This window comes from Camelina sativa, chromosome 3 (genome assembly GCF_030686135.1).
Source record: "Camelina sativa cultivar CO46 ecotype springtype chromosome 3, ASM3068613v1".
Taxonomy (NCBI): Eukaryota; Viridiplantae; Streptophyta; class Magnoliopsida; order Brassicales; family Brassicaceae; genus Camelina; species Camelina sativa.
In genome coordinates this window covers 29,347,283-29,365,928 of record NC_141882.1, presented here as the reverse complement: position 1 = coordinate 29,365,928, position 18,646 = coordinate 29,347,283, and the positions used below count along the sequence as shown (strand labels likewise).

General features: G+C 35.2%; 4 protein-coding genes across 5 annotated transcripts in view; 1 reads left to right on the top strand and 3 right to left on the bottom strand.

The window, feature by feature from the left end:
- The first annotated feature begins 672 nt into the window (after positions 1 to 672).
- LOC104744106 (putative 2-oxoglutarate-dependent dioxygenase AOP1) overlaps positions 673 to 18,646 on the top strand; it is a 32,284-nt gene continuing 14,310 nt past the window's right edge. The window contains exons 1-3 of one of the 2 annotated variants that reach the window (XM_087507048.1): positions 673 to 2,225; positions 2,318 to 2,618; positions 2,708 to 3,086. In XM_087507048.1, the coding sequence (XP_087363174.1) occupies positions 1,861 to 2,225; positions 2,318 to 2,618; positions 2,708 to 2,950 (909 nt within the window). In that variant the 5' untranslated portion in view covers positions 673 to 1,860 and the 3' untranslated portion in view covers positions 2,951 to 3,086. Of the gene's footprint in view, positions 2,226 to 2,317; positions 2,619 to 2,707; positions 3,087 to 18,646 lie in introns of those variants that run through there. The other variant, XM_087507047.1, reaches the window with a different exon arrangement.
- On the bottom strand, positions 3,001 to 6,686 carry LOC109132300 (uncharacterized). Its single transcript, XM_087507046.1, has one exon. The coding sequence runs from the start codon at positions 6,342 to 6,344 to the stop codon at positions 3,159 to 3,161; it is 3,186 nt and encodes a 1,061-aa protein (XP_087363172.1). The 5' UTR covers positions 6,345 to 6,686; the 3' UTR covers positions 3,001 to 3,158.
- Positions 7,721 to 9,930, bottom strand: LOC104778201 (root phototropism protein 3-like). The gene is made up of 3 exons (XM_010502591.3): positions 9,759 to 9,930; positions 8,668 to 9,623; positions 7,721 to 8,489 (listed from the first exon to the last, which is right to left on the bottom strand). Exons 2-3 carry the CDS (start codon positions 9,418 to 9,420, stop codon positions 7,884 to 7,886), a joined length of 1,359 nt encoding a protein of 452 aa, XP_010500893.2. The 5' UTR covers positions 9,421 to 9,623; positions 9,759 to 9,930; the 3' UTR covers positions 7,721 to 7,883.
- LOC104778202 (caffeoylshikimate esterase) lies at positions 11,590 to 13,337 on the bottom strand. The gene is made up of 3 exons (XM_010502592.3): positions 12,856 to 13,337; positions 12,212 to 12,557; positions 11,590 to 12,061 (listed from the first exon to the last, which is right to left on the bottom strand). The coding sequence occupies exons 1-3, from the start codon at positions 13,184 to 13,186 to the stop codon at positions 11,749 to 11,751; spliced, it is 990 nt and encodes a 329-aa protein (XP_010500894.1). The 5' UTR covers positions 13,187 to 13,337; the 3' UTR covers positions 11,590 to 11,748.

Sequence of the window (18,646 nt, the reverse complement as noted above, 5' to 3'; positions counted from 1 at the left end):
CTTTTTCCTTATACGTATAAGTATTTAGGAATCCATTGAAACCACACAAATGATATAAACATTTGAATTAGATAAATTATAAGTATTAAACCATCTATGTTGACTACGGATCCTAGATTTCAGATAATAATTTTATTCATATAAATTTTGTTTTAATGGATTTATTCTGCACATAGTGGTTTATAATATGGTCCATGGATTGGAAAAAAAATCGCAACTGTAATCCCGACTCGATAACATAGTTTATAATGTGGTCCATGGATTAGGTGACTTGTAATATCACTACTACATAGTGTGGTCTATAGAACCGGTGACTTTAGGAAAATTACTAAAGAAACATTTTGTTTTCATTCTAAAACGAATAATTGAAACCTAAGAAGCAAGATGCCTTCAAGATTTGTCTTGTAAGGAACACCTCAATCCATTTTCATCTCAGAGAATATTTCCATCCACAATCTATATATACATTTTTCAAATACATTTTGTATTTTACCCTTAAATTTAACTTATTTAAAATTTTATTTAAATACTACAAAATATCTCTACCAACTCTCTAGATTTCTGATCGAGAATATATGATAAAAAGATCTTTAATATTCTGACTTGCTCACCAAGATTTATTCTCCTAACCATAATTACCTCTATAAATAAATTGTAAATAGAACAACTATTGTATTCATCTTAGCAATATAGAGTTCACCTTCTATTATCGTTAAAACGTTTTTCAATAAAACTATGATTCACTCGGACATCAGTTTTTTTTTTCTCAGATTTGATTCTTTTTATTTCTTTCATATATGTGTGAAGCTTTAATAGTTTTTAAAATGGTATTGTTTATAATATATATATATATATATATATATAAACAATATGATGAATACAAAAGCAGAGAAACATTAGGGGTGTGAATGGTTGCAGCGGTCAAGGCGGACAAATTCATCTCCGGATTAAACCGCTTTTTATTTACCATTCATTAATTTTAGTCCGCAGTGGTGCGGTCCAAAATAAATAGAGACAAAACCGCAGCGGACTAACTACAGACCGCTTTTGCTTACAAATATAGTTGGACCGCAATGGTTTGTTATCCACACTAAAACAGGGCGGTCTGGTCCGCAGTCGGATTTGTCCGCCCCAACTGCGGTTACCATTTAGACCCTAGGTTTTCCGGTTGTTTTTGTTATGCTTATGTTTCTTTTTCTAATTCTCATTGATTATACTCGTTTTTTTTCTTTTTTTTTGTAATAGTTATAATTCTTAATTTTAAATAATCGTAGATTTGAATTGGTTTTTGATTCCTTTACAACTATAGTAAGTAACATTTCTATATTAGAATTTTATATAATACTTCAAAAATATTTTAAAACCTCCTAGGACAATTTATGTTTAATTCATTTTTAGTCAAAGTGTTTAATTATACCATATACCACATATAATATTTTATTATATTTTTAAAATATATACTATGGGTCCCATAGTATGGGACGGGTTATATAGCGGGACGGTTTTGGAACGATATTAGCATAAATTTAAATTTTCTTACATCTAATAAATTTATTTGCAAAACTAAAACAGTAAAACTATAATTATAAATGTTAAACACATATTTCAACCAAAACATAATATAAAACTATTCTAAAGTAGAAAAAAGATATTTATCCAAAATTAAAACTGTATAAATTTTATAGGACATATGAAATACTACCAAAAATAACAAACAAATACAACATAAATTTTTATTTAATTTTTGATTATAAAAACATAGTCTCGCAGTGTACCACGGGTTAAAACCTAGTAGTTTAACATTATATAAACAATAAGAAATGATCCACCAATATCTTGAAAAAAAATGTTCTAACAAACATGTCTTGTAAAATTCCCACCTTAGATTTCTCAAGAGAAGATTTGAAATCAGGCACGAAATATTGGGAATCAACAAGTAAGAACATCACGCAAGCACTTGAAGAATATGGATGTTTCATCATAGATCTTCAAAACAAGACTCCGTTAGATCTTCTTGATCAAGTCTTTGGTTCTTTGGTCGACTTGTTTGATCTTCCGACCCATACCAAAATGGTGAACAAATACGATAAGCCCTTAAGAGGCTACGTTGGTCAGAATCCAGCTCTGCCTCTTCATGAAAGTCTTGGCATTGATAATGCCACTTCGTTAGAAGCAACCAGAAGCTTCACAGGTTTGATGTGGCCGCAAGGAAATGAACATTTTAGGTATGTACTAATTAAAGGATCCGATTCATTTTAAAATCCTCACCTATTGTTTTCTGATATTTAAACGTTCAACTTTGCTTGGTTTGTGTTAGTGAATGTTTGCACAAGTATGCGGAGTTTGCAGCCAATCTTGATCAAATGGTGATTCAGATGGTTTTCGAGAGCTATAACGTCGAGAAGTACTGCAATCCATACATCGAATCAACCACTTACCTTCTCCGCATGCTGAAGAATTGTGCACCTAACACTGAAAACCCTACTTTAGGATTTGTTACACATACTGACAAGAGTTTTACAACAATACTTCACCAGGACCAAGTCAATGGGCTTGAAATGGAAACTAGAGAAGGAGAGCGAATCAATATAAATCTATTCGCAGGCGATGCACTTCAGGTAAAGTTCGGTTATAAAAATTACAATCGACTAATTCAGACAAATATAACTTGAACTAATTAATTAAGTGTCTATATATATACCTTTAGGCATGGAGCAACGATAGGATTTGGTCTCCACGACACCAAGTTCGAGTGAGTGGTGAAACAGACAGATACTCTCTTGCGATGTTTGCGTTCAACAATGGAACACTTCAAGTACCAGAAGAGCTTATTGATCATCAACATCCTCTCATGTATAAGCCATTTGATCATCTCGGTCTTCTTCGATTCTACCGTACCGACACAGGTTACAAATCAGAGTGTCCCATCAAAGCCTATTGTGGTATTTGATTCGCTTCTATTATGTAATGTATCCACTATCCACTATCTAAAGCTTCATATTGTGAAAATGTAATAATCTTAAAGCGACAAAAATAAGTGTAATCTTACTCTGGAAAACATATATACAAACTTGGACGTTAAGTCACAACAAGGACACGATCAATTGCTTGGTGTGTAATCATACATCAACTAATACACAAAAACAAGAAGGAAAAAATCATTCATCATCACTGCGATTTCCATTGACACGGACTCCAGAAACCATTTCGGATTCAGACATTACTCTCTCATACTTAACAGAACGAGAAGGGAGAATCCTAAACCGTCCAAAGCTTAAAGCTTGGGAAAGCTTATCATAGTCCCATCTCTGCTGAACAAACACAATGACAGCAAGTAGTATCGCGGTAACAGGTATCGCGACATCCCCAAACTTAGAGAAGAATTCGAAATTCGGATTAACAAACTCGTGTTCTTCTCCCATGAAGTAAGGATCAGGAACAGAACCAATGATGTAGTCATAGACGTGAGGGAAAAGCCTGACAAGAGTGATCCCAAAGTAGTATAGCTTCCTTAGTGGCTGCTGTGAATCAATCTGCCACATAACATTAGCAATAACCTGAGGGAGCAGGAAGAAATCTTGAACCAAACCAATGTACTCCTCTGTTTCGGTTTGCCACCAATTTGAAGCAGCAGGTGCGTAACTTCCAACAACTAATCTATCTGTTCTTGCGGGATGTAGAATCAAAGCGAGTATGTATCCTAGTGCGTGTAAGATCAAGGCAATGAGAAGTACACGACGATCACTTGGAACTTTATGAGGTTCTTGAGGTGTTCGAGTGAGCAGTCTTGCACGAGACCTCCACACTTTCTGACAAAGCCTTAGCGTTAGTAGGAAGCAAACCATCACAAGTAGCTTCACAGTGTAATCAATCACATTGAACCATTGACTTCTCTGTAACTCAAATGAAGGTGTTTCATATGTTGTTGCTGAAGCTTGTTTTCTTTTAAAGAGAGCCTCAGCTCCAGTGATCAACGGCAAGCTATACCCTAGAGCTTGAACTCCTAGCATTACAAGCGAAACAAAAGGAAGCGAGTCTGTATTGCTACCGACGTAAAAAAGCTGGCTAGTGATGCAACCGATAGAAAATGTAAGGGTGAGAACCCGTAAGATCCCTTCAACGCCTGCACGAGAAAGAATGTCTTCACGTTGTCTTCGGTAAAAGATAGGAGTTGTTTTGAGCTTCACCGGTTTAAAATAGAGAGGATCATCTTCTGGTCTTTTGCTTGATATAGAAACCTTAGCAGTTGGATCAGCCAACCAACGTGATTTGATGGGTGGATAAGAAACCACCACGTCGATCAAACAATCCAGCCCAGCTTCAAGATCAGCACTGTCGAACAAGATTTTCCAAGAAGCTCTCACATCTCTGCATCCAACAAGATACATTCTCCCAACATGCTCATCGTAAAGACCTTCCAAGTAAATAACAGAGAAGTTACCAAAATTTTCCCCTGTAAGTGACATTTGAGCTGATACATTCAGAAGAAGCTGTTTCTCAGTGTACTCAGCTTTTGTGCGGTAAGGAGCAGTCTGTTGTGGAATAGAAACGTTCATCGTACGCCAGAAAAGTCCGAATAAAGGACCTAGCGAGAGAACATCCATGCCGAAGTTAGTCCCTGAGGCCAGCTTGTCAGTAAATGCAGGGGTATGGAAAGTCAAGTCCTCAGCTAAATGAGAAAGACTTGTAAGCAAGTCATCAGAATCTTCCAACTTGGGAAACCACATTACCGACTTCTTGATTATGGTTCCGAAAGAGAACTCTTGGTTTCTCTCAAGGATAGCACCAGCTTTGTCTAACTTCGAGTAACTATAAAACGGTTTCGAATCCGAAGACTGGAAGTAGTTTTGCATATCCATAGGCTCCACAAGCTTCTCAAAGGATAAAGGGAAGAAAGAAGGAGTCAAGTTCTTTTCGGTATTTAAGCAAGAGAACGTTCCAACGAGTATACTTCGCTGCCTTATCGAAAAGGTAGTTGGAATATACAAACAAACACGAGCGTTGCAGCCATCTACCTGACCACTCCTGCAACCAACCATACATAACTGCCCGCTCGAAGGCTTCCACATCCCTTCAGCTGTAACAGTCATATTGTCTATCCCTGACCTCAACCCTGAAATGTAAAGATTCTCATTCGGATGAACAGCACGAAAAACCGCTGAGACTTTTGTAACAGCATCTGTTTCAGACCGAGCTGCAGTTTCCTCACAATGTATGTTCTGCATATACAGCTTCACATCTTTAAAGCTACCATCCGTTGATTTAATATCACCATCAGACGCAAACGGACCCAATTTGCGGCAGTACTCATCTGTGCCGTTACATTTCCAGTTAGGGACAACCGTGAGAGGCGAGCGGTTAGCAACTCTTTGGAGAAGATCACAAAACCCTTTCCCTTCATAGACATTGATACCACTTCCAGAACTCGTAAAGGTTTCGTTTTTATAAGGATACGGATCACAAGCCTTTGATACCAAATCGTTTGAGACAAAATCGTACCGAACAGATTTCCCAAGCTGAGAAGACAGATGGATCTTGTCGAAAAACTTAAGACTAGGCTTCTGGTTTAGACTTGTAAGCTCTCCTCGGATCACTCTATTAGTCAATGTGAATCTTTTCGGATACCGAAGAAGAAGAAGAATCTGATCATCTTGTAACAGCGGAGGTGTGTCATGTTCCTTAACCCATTTCCATGGATCAGTAGAAGATTCAGATTCGTCACGAGAAGGCAACATTGTTTCACCAAGCATACACAAAACTCTCTCATCATCACCACTGTTCTCAAAATAAACCCCTTGAAAGGAGATCTTAAGCTGAGTGTGACTAGGCCATAACTCAAACTCACGGATCCCATAGTAAGATCTCAAGCTTGGCAACTCGTTGAACATTGTGATCGCGAGTAGCAAAACACCATTGACGCCTACGTATCTCTTGGTTCGATGTGGGAGATCTAGATCTGTGACTGAGAAAGAAACAAGATTCATAGGCTTCGACGACGAGTTCTTAGGTGTGTTGGTCGAATCAAACGGTAGAATCGGAGAATCACCAGAATCTTGATTCCAATCTCCGTATCGGAAACTAAGTCTTTTTTTGGATTTTCTTGGAGCCATAGAGAGGTCTTCGAGCTTCAATTCAGAAGCTGAAGATAAAACAGATTTGCACTTTCGCTTCACTTCATTGATCCGGTCGTAACTAATCTTAGGTGCGGATGATGATGATTCATCGCCGATTGATTCAAAAACAGGAGCGGACTCTAACTCCGAGAAGGAAGCAATTACAAGAGAAGAGAAGAACCCAAAAAATGCTAGAGAGATCAAAGGAAGAAGCTTTATTACCGTTTTCATACTGACAAGAACAGTGGAAGCCTTCTTTGGTCTGGAGAAAGAAAAAAAAAAAAAAGACAGGAACTTGCGAGTCGCGACAATTGAATTTGTTTTTTAAGACAAAGATTGAAACTTTGATTGAAAGAGAAGATGAATATTGAAGATTGGTTGATGGGTTTCTATGTGATTATTCGATTTGGTGAAAGAGTTACATCACTGGTGACGAAGACTCATATCATATGTAGATCGAGAGAGTGGAGAGAGACGATTACAGTAGTAGTTTAAAGCATTAAGCAGCAGAACAGTGAACAGAGCAAAGTCTTTGGAATTTTCTTTTAGTTTATTTGAACAATTATTTCCCTTAAATTTATTTTCCCGTCAAACAAATTATTATATTACTCCAACATTTTGCATTGAATCTCTAATAATTTTATTAAATTTTAGAAATCTATTTCCATTATTTTTCAAAAAAAATCTCTACTTTTTTTACATATAATAAATATAAATAATAATTTTTATAATCAACCATCTTCTATTTTTTAATATTCGTTTAAACGTTTCACAAAAATATATACATTTGTTTAAGCGGATGGAAATTATCTAGCCAATTGATATATTTTTTAGACGTTTGATTATCAGCTCATCATTTGATTAATATATATAAAATTATTTTTAGCAACAAAAAAAATGGTACAATAAATTTTATAATCTCTATTATTAACATTTTTTCTATTTTTTTTGTTATGTAATAGAAAAAATGCGAAAACAATCCCGACTAATTTTTTTTGGTAGAAACAATGCCGACTAATTGGTTAGACACTAAATCTTTTCTGGACGTCTAATTCGGGCCTAAAGTTTTTGAATAAATAAAATTCTCACTAAATTTTTAGTTGTTAAAAAGAAAAGAAAAAAAAAACTTTTAATTGTTGTTGATTCAATTTGTTGAGTGAGTGGTTGACTTGACTTTTAAAGATGGAGGACCACGAGACGTGTTCGACGGGATATGTATGTTTTAAGTGCGATCCATTGACCTTGACTTTACTTCTAGTTTTCTTTTCTACTCTTTTATTGTTTCGAACTATCGAACCATAGTTCCAATTTCATTCGTACATACATAAATTTAAAAGAATTAGCCAATTAGGCCCTTTGATCAAAAAAAAGAAAAGAAACAAAAAAGTAGGTTTATTTCAACGACAAATAAGTTTGAGGGCTGATATTGTCGTTTGGGCCCAAATATTTGGCCCGTACAGCCACTGAGGCAGCATTGGGAAATTGGAGACCGTGAAAGAACCAGAGAAAATGTTCTGAAAACCTCCTCTAGGTTTCGAAGATAAGAAATTAGTAGGTGATGATGATATAACAGAGAAACTACATAGATATACAAGAATCTAAGAGAGTTTCAGTGAAGATTAAACCATTTATGAAACTTGACCCACAAGCCATCGATATGACTTTATTATATGAGCTTACAAAAATGTACGAAGAGTTAGATTTAACAAACAAGGACTAAAACAACAACAATAGAAATAACTACAGACGATAAAGACTGTTTAATTTTCATCAAGACATAGAATTTCTCCACCTAGAAGGTGTTCTTCCTTTAACAAGCTTTGTCTTTATATTACCAGGAGTTTGAGTCACATACTCAAACTCTTCACCTTCTCCATTACCACCAAACTCTTGATCACCATTTGTATTTTCCACAACGCTTACACTTAAACCGCTCCTAAATCCCAACTTCGTCCACCTAAAAAACCCTTTCTTACCACTAGTACACGTACCTTTCTTCTCAATCAGCTTATGTAATTGCGTTTGCATCGCTTCACACTGACTTTTCAGGTTTGCCATATCCTCTCTCAACCTTCTTATCTCTGCGTGCTGAACATTTATCTCACGTTTGGACATGCACCGCGCAGGACCAGACTCTGAGTAGTGTGAAACAGAAGGGTTAGGGCTGCTCCTAACACCACTGAACGACGAGCCACTCCAGTCAATGTTGTTTCGATGACTCAGCTTTGTCTGCTCAGAGAACAAAACTTGAAGAATAGTTCTAACCGGTAAACGATCGTTCTGTGCAGCGTGAAGAGATGCCTCCATTGATAGCTTCTTGCTGTCTATTAGTCCACAAAGTCTCTTCCTTTCTTTCTTTGTCACTTTAGGATGTGCCTAAACAATAAAAACCAATTTACTATGAATCAAACCCAACACAAATCAAGTTTTTAACATTTTTACTCTTAGGACTCTCACATCCCATTCCCACAACATAATCATAAATGTGGTATTGGACCAATCTACTCATTGTCAATTCGTTTTGAGTAGGCTTCCCATTTAACTTAATATTTACCTTGAGATAAGTGTCGATTGCACGGTATAACCCATCTTCATTTACACGAGCATGGTAAGGGAGAGCCTCGGCGAGGGAAATAAACTCCGGGAGGCTTAAATCGCCATCTAAAGCGGCTTCAGCTAAGTAAGAGTCCACAAGCTTGGCCACTTTAACTAGGGAAGCACCAGATTTGACTCCTTCGTTGTCTAGTCCCGTAAATTTCTTAACCAACCGAGTCACGAGCTCAACGTCAAGCAATGTCCCGCAAGTGTGACTAAACGAAGGTATCATTAGCTCTTTGAGGGAAGCTTGGTCAAGCTGCCATGAAATCTTAGCCTCGAGCTCCGACTTGTAATTTGAATCTGCTCCGACCATGTTGGCAGTTCTGAGAAGACGAAGGAGGAAGTTACAAGGAACGGAATCTTTCTCCGGTGGGATGATTCCTATTAGTGTTTCGACTAAGAAACGTTTCTTCATCACGAAGGCAGTAACAGAGAAGCTCTCTGATTGCTGTTGCGGTTGCGACTCATCAGGGTTTTGGACTACGTCGGAGAGGTCAGGGAGCCACGTGGAAGCGTAATGAACGATGATGGAGCCGATGAGATCAGGACGAACACCTTTGGATTTGATTCCGGCGATGGTGTTAACGAAATAATCAATGTCAAGAATGCAACCATCGTCGAACAAAGAACACTCTATTTTTCCGGTGGAGTTTGACGGAGATTTGGTGGAGATGGTGGCAGACTCCGGCGAAGATGTTTTGTCCACCATGTCGTCTTTGGTTTTTGTCACGGTGGAAGTTTTGCAGTGTATGTGTGTGTAAAAGTGGGGTTACTGTACTTAGTTTTATAGAGTGTGTAAGCAATTTAGTTTACGTTTGTTCAGTTTCTTGAAAAGTCTTACATTGAAACGTCATCGTCTCATCATGACTCCAAGGTAAAATTCCAAAGGAAAGAACAAATTCTTGCCGTTTCCTATAAAAACAATCAACTTAGATTTCAGAAATCCAAATAATTTTTTTTTGAGATTTTCATTTTTTTGGAATTTTTCATTATGCATGAAAGGCACAAAACTTTATATGATTTTTGAGTTTTGGGAATTGTGTTAACCTTAAATTTGTCTCGCTCAACCAACTTAAAACAAACTAGTATACTTTAATTGTTTCTGAAACTTTTCGTGGTATCTGTCACATGAACAGCGATATGGTTGTGGAAACATTTTTGAGATGAACAAATTATACTAAAACAATTACAAGATGTTTAATAAGCTAGTTTTCTCGATATGATTTAACTATGGTTAATGCAATATTTAAACGACACGGAACATTGATATGAGATGATCAGATGGGCCATAAATATAGCTGTTTGAAGGATATAATCCTACCGTTGGACATCATGAATGAGAGGCTGAGAAGAAGATAGTGATGAAGAGGAAGACAAAATCTTCTGTACTAAATGTAAAGAAAATGCATATTTAGAAAAGATACATAAATTTAGAGAAGGAAAACGTAGAAAAGCGGGAACATGGACGTGTTCCTAATAGTGTCTAGGATAAAAATATAGTCGGAAATCAGAGAAAAGATATATTAAATTAAACATCTTCGATTCTTCAATTTTTATGATAAGGACCACATTAACATTGTATTCTATATTTGTATGGTTCTATTGCAACTATTATACGATGACCTTGTCGCGTGTGTTACAGTTATCACACATCGCAAGAGCCAAAAATTAACAAAAAGATTGTACCTTTTCAATTTTGTCTCCATGCTCGTTGTCTCATCCTATAGATGACAAAATGGGATTTTCGTAAGCTCTTGTATATAGGTTATTACATCAGGACACAAAACAAAGTCATGGATTATAATATCAATATACATTTCTATTCATATTCTTGTAACACAAATGTAGGTTTGAAGCGGTTTTAGTTGGATCCATACTTCTTAGTTCTTAAACCTTTCATCCATCCAGTCTCTTATTTCCCTCATCATCGTTCTCCTCTAGCTCTCTTGAAATCAATAAATGCTACATTCTTCATGTGTTATGTCAGTCAGCGCTAGGTGGCTTTTCATGTAATAACTTCAACAATGTAGGTGGTTAAAGCCATCATATAAAACTCAAGTCTCCCTCTACCAAATTTATACAAAAACATTTTGGTGGTGACACATATATCAGTTTTGAATAGCAAAAATACAATATAGCAGAAACATATGAATAAGTTGTACTTGCAAAATGTCTTTATACAAAGTAGTTTTAGTAGATTAATGACTTCATACATTGGATTGGAATCACTTTATGAAAACGTAAAATCTTTTTGTTAATGGAAAAAATAACGAAATCAAGAATTTAAAACGTAAATAATATAAGTGGTATACTAAAAAAGATGTATGAAAGCCACAAACTTAATATGATTCAAGTTGAAGGGATGAAGGACGTAACATGGAAGTCTTAGCAGGTAACAACACGATTACATGACTAAAAAAGATATGAGATGGGCCAAACGACTGGTTGGTGACAGAATCCTACCGTTGGACAGGATTGAGAGGCTGAGGAGAAGATAGAGATAGAGAGAAAGATAAAATGATAACATCAATAGGTACAAAGATGAGAACGTGGACGTGTCTTATATATTCCCTAGGACAATAATGTACGTGTAGACAAAAACAGAGTTAAAAAAAAAGTAGACAAAAGAAACTTAAACATCTTCTCTTTCGAAGATGAAGCCTACATAATATTCAATACTGGTATGGTCCCGTTTTGATTATATTTTTTTTGGAGTCCCCCTTGTGTTGTTTATAATAATTCGCAATCACAAGATTCACAACCATAACCACAAGCAAAAGATTCACAAAACAAATTATACGTTTATGTTGATTCCATGATCTGATGATCCTTATGTCAAATCTTGTATAGGCTAATCCATAACTTAGAGATGATAGTATAATGTCTGCAAATCCATGATATATATAGTTTACTACATCACAAGAGTCCTGGTCTTAGATTACAACAGACAAGAAAACAAATCAAATCAACTATATGGATCATAACATCAATATACATTTCTCTTCATGTTCTTGTAACACACAAATGTAGGTTTTGTTCAAGCGGTTTTAGATCCATACCTCTTGACCCTTTCGTCAATCCACTCTCTCATATCCTTCAACACAATCTCAACGTTCTCGTCAGGCTCTCCTTGAATCAGCGAATGGTACATCCCTTCATATATCTTCAACGTTTTATCAGTGCTCGATGCCTTCTCATATAGTAGCTTCGACGATGTAGGACATGATACTCCATCCGCTGTCCCGTGCGCCGTAAATACCGGAATAGTAACTCGCCCGAAGTTCTCCTGAACGTATTGGGTCTTCCTCAGTAACTCTCTCATCGTTCCCACTCTAGGTTTCCCTGTGTATCTGCAGAGCAATACTTTTCAAGCTTCTTATTGATCAAAACATTGATATTTAGAGGATAAAATGTAAAAGTCTCAAACTTTGAGTACTTGATGACACCCTGATTATAACACAAAACTACTAATAAAACAGTTTGCTACCACGAAATAGTACCTTTGTGGGTTAGATGCAATGATCTTAAGCTTTTCAGGGTCCTTAATAGCCTTCCCAACAATCTTATTATCCGGCATTGCCGCCCACGTATCAGCCAAACCGAAGAGAAGACCGTAAGCAAAAAGGTGAGGCCTGCTTGGTTTCATATCCTCGGGGATAACAAAGAGAGGAGCCGTAAAGATCAATCCAGTCCAAGTATCAGGTTCGGATTGAAAATACATGAGAAGCGTCACAAGACCTCCCATTGACTCACCAAAGAGAAAAGCCGGAAGATTCTTATACGGATCACTAAAACGAACATGCTTGAAGAAAGCTAATGATGTTGCTGCAACTTTCTCCATATCACCTAAAGAACTCAAACCAAATAAAGGTCCAATCTTTAATCACCAATGTCCATAAAAATGTCTTGCGTAACACTAAAGATAGTAAATTTAACAAATCAATTACACAAATCCCTAATTTTTCTTCAAAATTTCAAGTAACCTCTCTGTTTTTGCCTAAACGTTAACAAATTCAATTCTTGCTCCTAAATCCCAACTTCTACATGCAATTTCATCAATGCTTCCTCCTAAAGTCTCTAACTTGTGTATCACAATTTGAATTCCCAAAGATTTAAAAACAGAGTAAATATATAGAGAGCGAACCCATGTAGCAGCGGATCCCATCGGAACGGCCGTGACCAAGAAGATCGGCGGCGAAAACAGCGTAACCCCAAGTTGAGAAACTGATACAGATCTTCTGAAACATCCAGCTAGAATCAGATCCGTAGCCGTGAGACATATACACAGTCCCTTTGATCTCACCATCTAACGGTAAAAAGCTCTGAGTGAAGAGCTTGCCGTTGGGTGTCTCGAAGTATAATTTGGTGTTACGCAATCCTTGTGAAATGTAGTATTCTTCCTCCGGCATGTCTCCCCAAAAGTTCGGTGGTGGTGGCGGAGTAGTCGCCGGAGCTGAAGTCGCTGCTGACGGCATTGTTTTGACTTTTGATGTTTTTTGTTTTGTTTTTGGTTTCCTTTTTTTGGTTTGTGGGTTGGTAAATTGACAATAGAAGACCGAAGACAGCTACTGCAAATGCCTATTACATACAATTTTTCAATTAAAAAAAATACAATTTACTTAAAACAAATATGGATGGAGTTATTGTCTTGGATGACAATCTATAATTATATTGCGGGATTCAAAGTGTTTTGAGTGTTGGAAAGTATAGCTCGTGGTGTATGTATTGAGAAAATCAAGTAAAAAACGAACTAAGCTAAAGAAGAATCTCAAATAAAAAATAAAAAAAACAATTGAACGGAGAAAGAAAGAAGTATTATATAAGTATGTGAACATCTTTACAAAAACAAGTCAAAACTCATGAAAATTCGAGTATGACGTATATTTGTTAACAACTCATGCAATGTTGTTTTTTAAGGTCTGTAAAATATGCTACAAGTTGGTCATAATCAGAAAGCTTAGGATGAACGTATCGAGTAGCTAATCTTCCTTGTTCTTCTTCTTTTGCCTTCACGGCGTATCGAGTAGCTAATCTTCCTTGTTCTTCTTCTTTTGCCTTCACGGCCTTAATCTGATTTACCATCTGGTCTTCATCAGGAAGCTTTGGTTGAACTAGTTTTTGTAGTTCTTCCTCTTCTTTTGCCTTCACGGCCTTAATCTGATTTTTCATCTGGTCGTAATCAGGATGATGAACGTGTTGATTCGTTACTGCCTTTTGTCTATCCTCTTGTCCTTCCTTCTTTGATGACCTTCTTCTTCTTTGATGAGTCCTTTTTTGCGTCTTGTAATACGTTATACTCTCCATGTCACAAAGCTCTTTTATTGATGATAAAGATGATGATGATGATGATCTTCTATTTTCTTCACTTCTTTCTTTGAATCTGAATACTCTTTGATCTTTTCCCACTTGAGCCTCTTTTATATAATCATCCTCCATTGATCTCTCTTCCTTTCTTATCTCTTCTTCAAAATCCGTGAGGCTGAATTTATAAGCTCCGTCAGGTGATTGCTTATCCAAGAAACTATTCAAAGCCATTAATCTCTTCTCTTCCTCTTCCTCTTTATCCACCTAAACACACACACACAAGTCCAATAAAAATTAAGATTCAAAGAGAAAAAAAAATATCTAGTGATCAATAAAGAGAAATTTAACATTACCTGTTTATCAGGTGTATATTCAAACTTGAATGCTTCTAAACGGTGACTAAACTCCATAGCTATTTCATCCAATAGTGATGATGATGGTGCTCTTCTCTCTTCTTCATTACTCTCTCTAGATCTGAGTACTCTCTGATCTTTTCCCACTTGAGCCTCTTCTATATAATCATCCTCCGATAATTTATCTTCCTTTCTTATCTCTTCTTCATAATCCTTGAGGCAAAATTTATAAACTTTGTGTGGTGATTGCTTATCCGAAAACCAATTCAAGTCCGAATCCATTACTTTCTTCTCTTCCTTTTTATCCACCTAAATTGTGATTCCAAGAAAAAAACAATATCTAGTAATCTTTAATTATTAGACCAATAACAAGATAAATTACATTACCTGTTTACTAATCTCATGTGTATATTTATGCCTCGATGCTTTTAAGTACTGCTTAGCTATTTCATCCAATAGTGTCTTGGCACCTTCGGTATCCGAAGGTATAGACAAATTTTCTTTCATCTGTGTGTTAAAAATTTGCAAATGATTATAATTAATGCGGACAAAAGAAAAATAAACAAAAGAAAAAAAGAGAAGAATGTAAAAAAGTTTGAGAAGGTTGAAACCTGGAGGTTAACAAGATTCCCAGGGCGGAGCTGAAGAGCACTTGTTACAAAGCTTTGACCATAACGTTGAGAAAACAGCTCTTTAATACTAACCAGTTCACGTAGTTCATGTCTACAACTCGCGGAGGCAAAGACAAGACTCGAAACTGCTTCGTTAATCTTGTCATTAGACAATTTTCTGCATGTTCATTATCGAATAATATATTAGTGCATGTTTTTGTATTTCAAGTAAAGTAAAACCAAGAGAGAAATAAATTAAAATATTATAGTATATGTAACCTGTGTTTTGCAATGTAGGGGATGTGGTGGATGATGAATTTAGTGAACCGAAGCAACAATTCGTATACGACAACCGAGTTCTTGACGAGGACGAGTTGTTCGGTTCGACGGAGAGCATTTATGAAGTCATTGAATCGGATGAAGATAACGATGTCGGAACGTAGATCTCTTGATAATGCGTGCTTCTTGCTTATGAGTAGCTTAAGACGAGATTGAAGCTGTTGCAACAACTGTTCGCATGTGGAAACTGTTCGCCATCGACGAGAGAACAATGAGTCAAACATGATGAATATGAGTTTGTGTTTTACGTGGCAGCTAGCATGGGGATTTATAGAATAATTATGATTATATTATTTTTTAATAATTTTTTTATTTGGATAATTCAACCCAATCCTAAATCTAAATTATATCTACGAAACTAAAGAAAAAAATGGTTTCCTTTTCCTATCATCGTTCCAAGAGAAAATCTCTCTGACCACTTTAAAGTTTAAAAGACAAAAATAAACTAAAGAAAAACAAAGCAAATCAAACAAATATGGTATCTTGGTCAACCTTGTGCCTTGTGAAGTACTGTGATATCGATTTCTTGTTATCTAAGAAACCGCTTCCTAGATTCATAAGAATTTGTTTTCAGTTCCAGATAACTAAACACTTCAATGGATTCTTTAAACAATCATTGGTTCATAAGACTTCAAATTCAATAAGACATCATTGGGTTCAATGGATTACTCTCAATTCACCTCGGTCCAGGTGAGAATCTAGAAGTAGGAGAGAAGCTTAATTCAATAGAATCTTTTGAATACATCTATTGACTCCCTTGTTTCCTGGCAATTTCAGAGTCCAAACACTCTTTTATCTCCATCACAACATGTGTCATTGTTGGTCTACGGATTGAGGTAGGGTTTAGACAAGCCAAAGCCAACTCCATCGCCTTCCACACTCCGTTTGTATGGAATTCTCCCATCAGTTTCGGGTCGATAATATTACCTATGTCCCCTTCCATGAGCATGAATCGAACCCATTCTGTAATATGCGCTTTCACCCGGTTTGAATTAATCACAAGCTGGTTTGTGATGATTTCTAACAAAATTACCCCAAAGATATTCACATCTGTCTTCTCACTTAGCAAAGTTTGTTTCATAGTACCTGAAAAAAATATTAACAAAAGATATTACATTTCATATTTTATTAATTATAACTGGTTGATTTTACTCACTCAGGGTCTAAGTAACCAGGTGTTCCTGCAACGATTGTTGATACAGAAGATTCACCATCAACCGGAGAAGATCTAGAGAGTCCAAAATCGATTAGTTTTTCTTGAAAAAACTCATTCAACAGAATGTTAGTAGGTTTCACATCTCTATGGACCATAGGTGGTCTACTTCCATTATGTTAACAAATTGTTATAATTTTGTTTCAACTTCATTATAGACATTAAAATCAGAATATAAGCAAGAATTTTTGATTATCCAACTTGTTCACTTGTTCTTAGAAAACCTATATTTTTTTTATGAGATTAAGAAACAATGATATTTTTCAAAACGTTTATAGGTACTACTGGAAACAAATACAAGGCACTCAGCGGGACTTTACTCTGTTTTGAAAACAGAGGATTTGATATAATCCACCAGAGAATATGGTTAGCGCGGAGCATACTTCAATTCACCACCACTGAGGAAGTCGTAAGGAGAGACTCAGAGATCTATCTGCTCTCAGGACTTAACTGTGAGGTTTGAGGATATTAAAATAAATGTCTTTCTAAGAATAAATTTGGTTGATTTTGCTTCTGAGTTTTTTCCCTATTTAAACCTTGTCACTTGTGTACATGTAAAGTAATCTATCCACATGTTATGATACGACTCACAAAATCCTTATTCAGGAAATTTTGAATAAGACAAAAGAAAAATCTAATATTTTTTATCTCAATGATTTGATCTTATCGTAATTGCTCAGAATTTTTATATTACAAAGATAAAGACAAATTAATTTAGTCTTTCTACGTTTTTTATAGACAATTGTCATAAATACCACTAAAATATATTTTTTTTTTCAAAAATAGCACAATTTAGTTTTTTTTTTTAAATAGCACTAAAATATATTTTTTTCCAAAAATACTACATAATTGAATTAAAGTTCTAATACTAAAAACTAATTCTTAAATTTTAAATATTAAACCCTATCCCTAATAACTATACCCTAAAATTAAATGTGTTCACCAAAACCTAAAAAAAGAAATTTTACATTTTAAAAATCAATTTTTTGTGTTTGTGGTAATTTTGGAAAGAAAAAACTTTTGAAGTATTTTTGGAAAAAAAAATTAAAATGTGGTATTTTTGGAAAAAAAAAAAACTTTTTTAGTGATTTAAAGGAATTTCTCTTTCTTTATTACAGACGAAGCAATATGTTGTCATAACTGAATCAAGATACCTAATCGTAGTCGTCTCGTCTCAGTCGGAGAAGAAGATGAAACTCAAGTCTTTTACCAAAAAAAGAAGAAGATGAAACTCAATTTCTCAATCTCCCGCTTGTCTACTTCTTCTTTACTTATTGCTCAACAAACAGAGTAAACCACATAGCACTCGTATTGGGCCATAATAAGCTATTAATGGGCCTTTTGCCTTTTCGTTCACGCCTATGATGATTTTAAGTCAATCTTTTAATTTCCACCGTACGATACGATTATTGCTGCGATGATAAAAGCTCTATACACATTACACACACGCGCTCTCTCTCTCTCTCTCTCTTTCTCTAAAGTTTTATTATATTTATTTATGATGCAATTTTCTTTTAAATGTATAGTTTTCACATTTTATCATCTTGTTATATTGAGCAAAACAAATAGTTTATTTACTAGCATTATCTGTATCATCTTGAAAGATATTTTCCAAATTACCCGTCAATAGTTACTTTTATTTTGTTTTATTCAGTTAAAAAAATACATTTAAAATACGTAAATATTAAAATCAGTTTAACTTAACCATCAAGTAATGAAATTCGCTTTCCCCATTGGTCTTTATAAATTCCAACTTTCTCTACTTATCTCCCTACTACTTTCTCCAATCTCAAGTCATATTTTTTCTAGAATTTTAACAATATATGTTATAAAATAAAATAAAAATATTAATCTATCTATATATAAATCTATATTTACACATAAACCAAAACATAATCATACTAACTATCCATATTATATATATATATATATATATATATATATTTTTGGATACTATTTTTACAGAAAAAATGTCAAAACAATGATGAACCGTAAACAAAAATAACAAAATAGTTTCCAACATTGCCTGGGGTTAAGTAATGCGCTAATTTTGTTAGAATATATTCTTATAATTGTTAAATTTATTGACTTTAGATTTTTACTCGTTAATGAAAC